At 44.6% G+C, this 11,381-nt stretch overlaps 1 protein-coding gene across 1 annotated transcript in view; it reads left to right on the plus strand.

The window, feature by feature from the left end:
* The window catches only part of LOC106810217 (C2 domain-containing protein 3-like), a 22,388-nt gene that overhangs the window by 880 nt on the left and 10,127 nt on the right, over positions 1 to 11,381 (plus strand). The window contains exons 2-10 of the mRNA XM_014813501.1: positions 1,334 to 1,525; positions 1,617 to 1,732; positions 1,986 to 2,094; positions 2,468 to 2,636; positions 3,012 to 4,259; positions 4,956 to 5,135; positions 5,426 to 5,521; positions 5,798 to 5,959; positions 6,165 to 6,287. Of these exons, the coding sequence (XP_014668987.1) occupies positions 1,344 to 1,525; positions 1,617 to 1,732; positions 1,986 to 2,094; positions 2,468 to 2,636; positions 3,012 to 4,259; positions 4,956 to 5,135; positions 5,426 to 5,521; positions 5,798 to 5,959; positions 6,165 to 6,287 (2,385 nt within the window). The 5' untranslated portion in view covers positions 1,334 to 1,343. The remainder of the gene's footprint in view (positions 1 to 1,333; positions 1,526 to 1,616; positions 1,733 to 1,985; positions 2,095 to 2,467; positions 2,637 to 3,011; positions 4,260 to 4,955; positions 5,136 to 5,425; positions 5,522 to 5,797; positions 5,960 to 6,164; positions 6,288 to 11,381) is intronic.

The following is an 11,381-nucleotide window of genomic DNA, read 5'->3' on the forward strand; positions in this document are numbered from 1 at the left end:
CTAATTTGCCGGTGCATTCGATGTAACAAAACGCTCGACACAAACACAATCGCCATTAATTCCAAAATCTTGCGTGGCGCCCAGACGCAGGAGATTCGTGACGTAAACACAATGCGTTATAATAACAATGCAATATCTCTTCATAATGCCTGCTGCGTTATCCAATGAGATTGCAGCGATTCATCACGTCATGCACTAATACTGTTTATTGATAGACTCATGATGTGCTATTGTGCGGTCGATTATACACGCTGCCGCTGAGCAGCAGAGCTGCGGGTGCATACCAGCTGTAAATAGGTCAAAGCAAAGGTTAGCTCGCCGAGTGTTGCGTCGATATCCAATCTCCCTGCGAGCCACAGCGCCTCGCCGTGAGCGCAAGCTGTGGACAGTGTGGTTAGTAGCTGCCTTTTGTTTCAAATAGCTTTCTCAACGCATGGATTTTGCTGGCAACAGAATTGAAAATCATGTCGTACGTTTTTGTCTGTATCTCCGGATTGCGGGTGTATACGAGGAAACGATTTCGCACAATGATAGGCGGATGTACTGTGTACGATTTGAGCTCAAGTTGGTTGCGTTACGCGTAGTAAATCGTAGGTATTTTAAGGCTAGTAAATGACAAATTTCCCTTGTTTATTGATGTCACACTCCTTCCCTATTATCTACTCCTGATATATATATATATATATATCCATGTGGGTCAGCAATGTATGCATGGACCGGCTGCACTGCCACTGGTGCACGATAAATCCGAGCATGATAATTGCTTTCTACACATCACATGCCATCTTTAAAGGATCCTGTTAAGTTTAGGTTCTTTGGCTCTGTCATTCCATATAATATCGGAATCCTCTTTCTTCCCCTTTAGTTGATTGTATATTTGAAGCTTTTTCTATTGCAATCTGCAGTGTTGATCTGTCTATTTGATCAGCTTCGTCTCTTTTAATCTTCGATATAGTCCCTTGGACTTTGAAGACTAATATTTACGAGGTTAAATAAGACACCAGACAGGTTCATGATCAGCTCTTCTTCAATTGTCATGTTTTGTCTGATATCTGAGAAAAGAATTGAAGTTAGTTGTTGCAAATTACTCCTTTGAAGTGACGATAAACGTTCACACAAATTGTATGAAATGGTATCGGCTTCACTAATTAAATGTAAGGGTTTCTTACGCTGTGATTGTGATTGTGGTAAATCCCTAGCTACGGATAAGAGAGAAGAACGATACTGATCGTGTCATCATTCATGTTTTTGTCACTCAGAACAGAAACAATAAAAACTACAACAAATAGTAAAAGATCGTTATAATGTCAGTTTTATCATTATAATATTGCAGAGATTTTGCCATGCCGGCTCCTGGAAACACCGTCTTCAGCCTACCACCACAAGTAGATGGTCAAATTAGAGGTTACCTGACTATTGAAATTGGAAATATAAAATGGAAAGTGCCACAATCAAGCCGAGCCAGAGCGGGAGCACGTGTGCGGTGCCTCTGGTGGGGCGAGAAAGGTCAAGGCTGCATACTAAGGTCAGGGTCAAATTAACTTCACGAAATAGTGGCTAACTAAAAGTCTTTCTTCTAGAACTGGCTGTATTTTATGAGTGATGCCTACTTTCAGACCACCTCTCACTCATTCAAAGGCAAAGGAGAAAGTAAAGAATAGCGATGACAATCCATCAGTTGTGATCTATTCGGTGAGGAGTGGAGCCAAGCAGTTTGCATCATATCTAAAAGGTAAGTTGCTTCAAACTCAACACAGTAATTCAAATGCGAAAACACATCCTTACACAAGACATGCATCGCGTTACTGTGTGCCTAGACAATTCATTTATTTCATTTTATTTATTTATTTAAAGACAGTACATTGGTAAAGGATATATCAAAATGACTTTGCAAACTCCTTACCATCGGAAACATCACAAAAAAATCACACAGCATACAAATTTTTCCCACCAGGCAATGGGTCGTGACGATTTTGTTTTCATAGACATGGAATACCTGATACTGGAAGTATTCGACGAAGCTCCAAGGGGTGGTGTCATAGGCACGGTCAGGATAAAGCTCGGCACGCTAAGCGCTGAACATCCGGTGACGGGGTGAGTGCGGCAGGAGTGGTAGGAGTACACACTCAGTAGATTGCAGTGATTCAGTGAGGGCGTGCCTCACAGTGTGGTTTTCCGCGCCCTCTCATTCATTCAGTATAGAGGCGTTTAGTTCAGGTTAAGCAAGAGGCAGCAGCAACCTTTCGGTTAGCACTCGGACCTTTCAGCAATGTTGACTAAAAATGAAGCGTCCGAGACCGAATTTGTCTCGATTTCGCGAAGAGAAAATGAACGATTAACGCTAGCGCATTTTCTATTCATGCACCTCCGTGGTCCACATGGTGAGAAATAGATGCTGCTCATTGCCAGAATTTCGGCACGAATGTCGCAATGTTTAATTGTGAACTTCTCCTGCCTGCTGTTGTAGGAGGCTACCAATAGTAACGCCAAAGAGGGAGATCGCCGGCCACATGCAGGTGAAACTTTCTATCAATGACGTGCAGTCGGCGTTTCTGAAGCCGGTGCCAGAGAAAGACGTGCGGGTACAGTCTGCCATGTCCGAAGCAGATGAGAACGTAAGCTACGAGAGAATAGAGGTGAGTGAGCTCGCATGCCGCGTCACAGAGCCGTGAGAGATATGTCTCACCTCGCCACACCTTAATCGGTCCGTGGAAATCGTGCCGATGGAAAAACTCGTTTTTCCCATAAAAAAAGAAAGATCTTGCATGCATATATGCTCGAAAAACATGTGCAACATCTAGATAAACGTGTTTGCCTGCCTACCTAAACATGCATAAGTTTATGGGATGCATCACACTGACCAGGAAATCAATGTCGTTTGAATTAAAGCTACGGAGCACATCGCAAATATATGTAGCAAATGTACATATATATATATATATATGTAGTTACTAAGTATATGTAAAAAGCGAGATCTCGGTGCTAATAGAACGAAATGTGCCTCATTGCAGGACGAAAATAGCAGCGTTGCTTCCCTGGAGGAATCGAGAGCTGCCGATCTCATCTCTACGATGACTGAGGTCATAGAGAGAGGCAAGCGACTAAGGGAGGCGGCGACGATCGTACCTCGAGCCGACTCCAAAAAAGAGAAAGCCAGGTCGACGCTAAAGATGTCTGAGAAACGGGGCACGCTTGACACAGGATTGTCACACGATTCGGCACTTAACAGGGGCCTGTCACACGATTCTGTACGTCACAAGAATGTGTCACACGATTCGGTGCTTGACAGGGGAGTGTCACACAGTTTGCTGCTTGACAGGGGAGTGTCACACGAATCAGTGCTTGACAGGGGAGTGTCACACGAATCCTTGCTTGACAGGGGAGTGTCACACGAATCCCTGCTTGACAGGGGAGTGTCACACGAATCCCTGGTTGGCAGGGGAGTGACACACGAATCTCTGCTTGACAGGGGAGTGTCACACGAATCCGTGCTTGACAGGGGAGTGTCACACGAATCTCTGCTTGACAGGGGAGTGTCACACGAATCCGTGCTTGACAGGGGCATATCACACGATTCCCTGCTCGAAAAGGACATGTCACATGTTTCCCTGACCGACACGAGCACGTCACGCGATGCCCGCCATCTTCGTTCCTCCGGTGCGGGGGCGCCATCGCAGCAGGAAGCTTACGACGTCGGCACGCGGCTCGTAGATCTCGTTGTTGGCGAATTCGTCCCAGGTGGCGCCGCCGACAGCGCGGGGCGACGGCGAGGCGCGGCGGCGGAGCGGGAACTCGCGTCGGACTCGGAGGACCCGCTCCACGACAGCGACCTCCTCGACGAGCTCTTCTACGGTCTCGGGGTCACGCCGCGCGACCCCTGGCCTCGAGACGCAACCCGAGACGACCCCCTGCTTCGAGACGCGACCCGAGACGAGCCTCTGCTTCGAGACGCAACCCGAGATGGCCCCCTGCTTCGAGACGCGACCCGAGACGACCCCCTGCTTCGAGACGCGACCCGAGACGACCCCCTGCTTCGAGACGCGACTCGAGACGACCCCCTGCTTCGAGACGCGACCCGAGATGACCCGAGACAGGTCGCGACGGGACGAGAGACGGCCGCGCGCGACGACGCGTCTGTCAAACAGACGGCTAACATTTCCATGCAGACGGAGCTGCCGCCGGCGTCGTCGGGGAATGTTGAGGCGGCGTCTGCCGCCGCGCCGCGCTCGCCGTCATCGTCGAGTGTAAGGAATGCGATCGTGAGTGTAGTTTTCGTAGAGCTCGGATGTTGTTGTTGTTGTTTTCGGTTTCTTTATTTTATACTGGACTCCAAGGGTTTAATTCCACATCAGTGGAAACCCACTCCAGGAATCTGGCTCGGTCCAGTTTTGGCAGCTCTCACGCTTGTTCTCCATGTGACACGATCCAAGGGGTCTACAGCGGAGAGATTCCACTGTTCCCTATCCTTCTTCACAACCTCCTTCCAAGACATCTTCGGCCTCCCACATCTCCTTACACCAACAACTCGAACTTCACCCACTGTCTTGATGGCACCGGTGGAGCGCTGAACATGGCCATACCAGCGTGTAGAGAGAATAATAGAGGGAATGACAGAGAAATAACGGATGATAGAGGGAATTTAATGGTATCCTGTCTCGGATGTCACCGGCCACTTACTTGTAATGCAAGATAATTAACGTGCAGCTGGGGAAGCAGGAGAATTAATCAGATTGGGGCGTGAGAAACCAGAGATTAGGCTTGACATTTTAATAAAATAAAAATGGAAATCATGTTTTTTCGATAAATTAATGTTTCAAAGTGGTTGTAAAATATCACAACTCGTATCAATTATTATTATTACAATGAGTTCGCAATTTAAACGTGTGTATAAATGTTAAGCATGCAAATGTTTGTCCAACTGAGTACCGGTATGCATGTTTATGTTTTTCGTGCAGCCATTGTACGTGCTTCTCACCGTTGAAGAAGGCGAGAATCTTGCCGTGCGAGAACATCACACAGGTGGAGCCACCTGCCCTCCGAGTCCGTTTCTCGTGTGCAGGATGTTCGACGCAGGAACAACACTGATGTCTCAGATCTGTTGGAACAGCTGCAACCCAAAATTTGATTTTTCTCAGGTGAATGTTGGCAAGTGCTGTGCATTTAAGTGAGCAGCCATCTTGGCATGCTTTTTAGGATTTTAATACTCAGGAGGACGATGCCGATTTCAGAATAACGTTCCAGTGGGAATCAGTCTGCAATAATATAATTATGAATATACATATATGTACTCAATATACTTGGGATATACAACTTGGATATACATGTACATATGTGTGTGTGTGTGTGTGTGCATGTGCACATGTACATGTGTATATATATATATATATATATATATATTCATATTTACATTTTGGTTTGAGCGCAGGTTATACCAGTGTTGATTGATGAGCAGTTACTGCAGAGATGCAAGGGAAATGTGGCCGTTATTGAGGTGTGGAGCAAAGGCAGGGACGAGGACAAGGTAAATTGCACTGCCACACCGTCATTTACGGCACCAATGTTTGAATTGAATACGAGTGGTATTGTGTTAAGATGATTCGTCTGCCTTATAGATGAGAAGGCACATATTCAAGATATTCCCGACCTTTAGACTGACTATTCAAAAGCTACAGGAAAATGTTTTTGCATGCAGTAGGGTGGGTTATGAAGTAACATTACCTATAGCGGATTCACGATATCAACTCTGTGATATTTTTAGTTTTACACACTTCTCGTCACGTCATCTTGTCTATTGCAGCTGCTGGGATTGGTGAAAGTGCCTCTGCATCAGATATACCTCTCCTATAGGAATGCAGAGATAGCAGAAGCACTGTTGCTCGCTGAGCATCCTCTGGTGATCAAAGATGGCAGCATGCCAGTCATGGCTCCTACCAGCAACTCGCTCCGAGGTCGACTGAAGGTGAGGCATCGCATTTAGGTCGAACTGTAAAGTTTGTAGCCGTGAAAATAAAAGATTTTGCGTGAAATGCTATCGCGTTAGTATCGAATCATACGAGGGGGGGGGGCGTGTAAACCCCTACCGTTCGTAATGTGATGAATTATTATACTCGCTCATTTATCATTGTCGTATGCTGTCTGTTGTTATGCGCTTGATGTTGCTGCAGGTGCTGTTTGCCGTTGGATCCCTGCAGCAAGTCACTGCCGTTCAGCTGAGGCGACAGCCAGTTTCTTGTAGCACACAGACATCTGGTACAGAGGGGAGGATATCACGTGTGCCTCTGTCACAGGTAGGTTACAGCTTGTATCTCCATCCTATGTAAGGTACAGCATGCTTCTCTGTCACAGGTAAGTTACAGTATGTGCCTGTGTCACAGGTAAGTTACAGTATGTGCCTGTGTCACAGGTAAGTTACAGTATGTGCCTGTGTCACAGGGCAGGTAAGTTACAGTTATGTGCCTGTGTGCACAGTAAGTTACATATGTGCTGCTGTGTCACAGGTAGTTACAGTATGTGCCTGTGTCACAGGTAAGTTATCAGTAATGTGGCCTGTGTACACAGTTTAAGTACAGTATGTGCCTGTGTCATCAGGTAAGTTATAACAGTAATGTGCCTGTGTCACAGGTAAGTTACAGTATGTGCGCTGTGTACAAGGTAAGTTACAGTATGTGCCTGTGTCCACAGGTAGTTACAAGTATGTGCCTGTGTCACAGGTAAGGTTACAAGTATGTGCTCCTGTGTGCACAGGTAAGTTACATTGTATGTGCCTGTGATCCACAGGTAAGTTAACAGTATGTGCCTGTGTCAGGCAGGTAAGTTACAGTATGTGCCTGTGTCACAGTAGACAGGTGCGCACAGGTAGTAGCATCCGCACAGTGTAAACTAGTCTTGCAAGTGTTGCATTCTATTGCCGCCATCACAGACAAGTTACAGTATGTGCCTGTGTCACAGGTAAGTTACACTTACTGTATGTGTCCCCATCACAGGCAAGTTACAGTATGTGCCTCTGTCACAGGTAAGTTACACTTACTGTATGTGTCCCCATCACAGGCAAGTTACAGTATGTGCCTCTGTCACGGACAAGTTACAGTATGTGCCTGTGTCACAGGTAAGTTACACTTACTGTATGTGTCCCCATCACAGCCAAGTTACAGTATGTGTGTCTGTCACGGACAAGTTACCACGTGCATCCCACTGTCAAAGACAAGTTACAGTATTTATCTCTGTCACATGTAAGTTAGCATTATTTAAATCCTGTCAAAGACAAAGTTAGCAGTATTTATCTCTGTCAAAGACAAGTTTACAGTATTTATCTTCTGTCAAAGACCAAGTTACAGTATTTATCTCTGTCAAAGAACAAGTTACAGTATTTATCTCTGTCCAAAAGAACAAGTATACAGTTTTATCTCTGTCACATGTAAGTTAGCAGTATTTATCTCTGCAAAGACAAGTTACAGTATTTTAATCTCTGTCACATGTAAGTTAAGCAGTATTTATCTCTGTCACATGTAAGTACAGTATTTTCTCTGTCACATGTAAGTTACAGTATTTATCTCTGTCAAAGACAAGTTACAGTATTTATCTCTGTCAAAGACAAGTTACAGTATTTATCTCTGTCAAAGACAAGTTACAGTATTTATCTCTGTCAAGACAAGTTACAGTTATTTATCTCTGTCACATGTAAGTTACAGTATTTTCTCTGCAAGACAAGTTTACCAGTAATTTTATCTCTGTCAGCATGTAAAGTTAACAGTATTTAATCTTCTGCACATGTAAGATTACAGTATTTATCTCTGTGCACACATGTAAGTTACAGTATTTATCTCTGTCAAAGACAAGTTACAGTATTTATCTCTGTCACATGTAAGTTACAGTATTTATCTCTGTCAAAGACAAGTTACAGTATTTATTCTTGTCTGTAAGTTACATATATCGGAGAGTCAGTATATCTCGTATGTAATACAGTATTTTATCTCTGTCAAAGACAAGTTACAGTATTTATCTCTGTCACATGTAAGTTACAGTATTTATGCTCTGTCAGCATGTGTAAAGTTACGCAGTATTTATCTGCTGTCAGCATGTAAGTTACATAATTTATCTCTGTCAAAGTAAGTTACAGTATTTTATCTCTGTCAAAGACAATTTACTAGTCATTATCTCTGTCAAGACAGTTCTGTAAGTTTACTCGTCAGCTTAATTTAAGTTTAACTTTGTCACATGTAAGTTACAGTATTTAATCTCTGTCAAAGACAAGTTACTGATTTATCTCCTGTCACATGTAAGTTACATGTATTTTATCTCTGTCACATGTAAGTCTACAGTATTTATCTTCTGATCAAAGATCAAGTTTACTGTATTTATCTCTGTCCCCACCATGTAAGTTACTGTATTTTATTCTCTGTCAACATGTAAGTTAACAGTATTTTTATCTTTGGTCACATGTAAGTTACAGTATTTATATCTCTGTTCAAAGACAAGTTTACTGTATTTATCTCTGTCACATGGTAAGTTACAGTATTTATCTCTGTCACATGTAAGTAAGCAGTATTTAATCTCTGTCACATGTAAGTTTACAGTATTATCTTTTGTACATGTAAGATTACAGTATTTACTGCTGTCAAAGACAAGTTACAGTATTTATTCTCTGTCACAACTGTAAGTTTACAGTTATTTAATCTCTGGTCAAAGACAAGTAACAGTATTTACCTCTGTCAAAGACAAGTATACACGTGTTTATCTCTGTCACATGTAAGTTTAGCAAGTATTTTCCCTGTCAAAGACAAGTTACAGTATTACCTCTGTCAAAGACAAGTTTACAGTAATTTATCTCTGTCCACATGTAAGTTTACAGTATTTAATCTCTGTCAAAGTACAAGTTACAGGTGTTTATCTCTGTCACCATGTAAAGTTACAGTATTTATCTCTTGTCAAAAGACAATGTAACAGGTTGTTATCTCTGTCAAAGACAAGCTTACAGTATTTATCTCTGTCAAAGACAAGTTTACAGTAATTTATCTCTTGTCACAATGTAAGTTACAGTATATTATTCTGCGTCAAAGAAAGTTACAGTTAATTTATCTCACCACAGGTAGTAACAGCACGTGTTTCTGTCCCGCTGCTGTGCCACGGCGATTTTCGCCAGTCATCTCCGCGTTCTCACAGACGCCGCGCGTGTTTTCAGCCGGGCCGCGACGTTGTCACATTTTACGAGTTTTGAGTGAATGTGGAGGGAGTGACCAAGCCCTGAGCCTGCCCGAGGGCATGTATATGGGCGAAGCGGAACTGCTTTTTTTTTACGTGAAGACTGGTTTTTCCCAGCTCAGCGAGAAGAAGACGGAGACGTCTACGAAGACGATGATGGTTCCGGCGAGTAGTTTGCCCGCGCCGCGGCTCGCGATCGCGAAGGCCTGTCGCCGCGGCAAACCGTTCGATCGCGGTTCGATTTCCAAACTAAGAGTTCTAGTTAGTTATTCTCGGTTACCGATCTGTTTTATAGTTTGCCTTGCCTTGTAGCGCTCTTTTTTAGGGAGGTTGGGAGGGTAGGGGCAGCACCGCCCCCCTACGATTTGAGGGGAAAATGCAGATGAAACCAAATATATGTAAAGCGCAAAGCAACACTTGCCTTACTCTAATTAAAGAATTTGAACGAAAAAGAAAGCAGTCGGAAATAATTCCGATAACCTGGCCGGCCCAGGTTTCGAAAATTTCGATTTTCTACTACATAACCTATAGGCAAAATCCTATAAAAATTAGCCAGTCCTGCTCGAAAGATGCCAAATCCGCCCAGACTCCGGAGAGGTGTTGGAAGGGGTGAGGGGGAAGAATGGGCGCTATTTCGCTACCATTGAAAAGAGAAGTTCCCAATGCTCGCCGCTTACGAACTGAACTCTCTCCTGCTCCTCGTCGCCCAAGGTGGCCTTGGTGATCGACGCATACACAAGACGACGTGACAACTGTTCCTGCCAGACCCCGGACGTTCAACGACGTCCGCCGCAACACAGTGTTCACGCTCGAGACGGCCCGCCGAGCGGTTCACCGTCAGAGGGCGCTGCTTATGCGCGTGCGCGAGCAACGCGGAGTTTTCGCGGCGGCTTTTCCCGTTTGAAGTGTGGAGCCGCTTCTACCATCCGCTGGCGTGCGAGACACAGCTCGTTGGCAAGGGTGGGCGGGACGACGACGGCGCTGCCGTCGACGGGTACGCACCGCGTTTGTCGGCAACATTGTGGGTAGTTGCGGCGTTGCGAGTTAACGTTTTCGACTCTTGTTGTCGGCAACATTGTGCGTAGATTGCGGCGTTGCGAGTTACGTGCCCGAACGTCTTTGTTGTCGGCAACATTGGTGGCGTAGTTGCGGCGTTTGTGAGTTACGTCCGACGTCTTGTTGTCCCGGCAACACATTTGGTGGGTCGTTGCGGCGTTGTGAGTTAACGTTCCGACGTCTTGTTTGTCGGCAACATTGTGGCGTAGTTTGCGGCGTTGCTAGTCCTTGAATTGAAGTGACTTTCGAAGCGTGAAGCGTCGTTGCAAAAGTTGCGAGCTTTTTAAGACCGGGAATCAGTCGTGAAACTGTTGTGACGTGTTCCCTGCTTTGACATTAGCTTGCAATTAACTTTGGCATTCGTGTGGTGTTTAACGGATTGTTCTAGCATTTTCCTTGTTTTTTCGTTTGTTTGCGCACGTATCTGGATGATTTCATTCTTGGCAGGCATTGCTTTCCTACTTGCGAAAAGGTGTGCATGGCTGACTAGTGCACGGAAAAGAGCTACAGATGGAGCCACCAGCTGAAAGTTTCCGTCTTCCGCGTAATCTTACATTTGCACTACACAACAGGAAAGCAGGTGGCACGTGCTCTTCATCACTCACGAATTAATATATTTGTAGTCAACAAGTTATAAGATATACGGTGAAGCTATCTCAAATGCATACGAGGCTAGTAAGGGAAACTTTCAAAAAGTGTTCGTCCATAGGCAGGTTGTCATATTCTAAGAGAGGCGAATTTCAACTGCCCGACTGCCAATTCAGAGGGAATGTCAAAAGCACCCTTTAATAGACAGCTGGTCGATTCATACGCAGTGTTCAGTCTATAACAGGGTTTTGAGCTTACTGTTCGAAATGATGCAAGTGCTGACAACAATGAGCATCCAATTACAATAAAGCGTAGTGTATAAGCGTACATTCGCGTTTATGTAAATGTTGATATATAATGTTAAACTCTCACCGTATATCAAGAGCTAATAATACCTGTATTTATAGGTATTATTTAGCTCTTGCCGTAATATGTATACGTGATCTGATGCTAGAAACTCCAAATGCATGGCTTTCCCCTTTCCCGCAGGTCACCACGGTGTGTTCGGCTCGAGCTTCTAACGCTCAGACTCAGCTCTT

Source organism: Priapulus caudatus, unplaced genomic scaffold, assembly GCF_000485595.1.
Source record: "Priapulus caudatus unplaced genomic scaffold, Priapulus_caudatus-5.0.1 Scaffold421, whole genome shotgun sequence".
NCBI classification, from domain to species: Eukaryota; Metazoa; Priapulida; class Priapulimorpha; order Priapulimorphida; family Priapulidae; genus Priapulus; species Priapulus caudatus.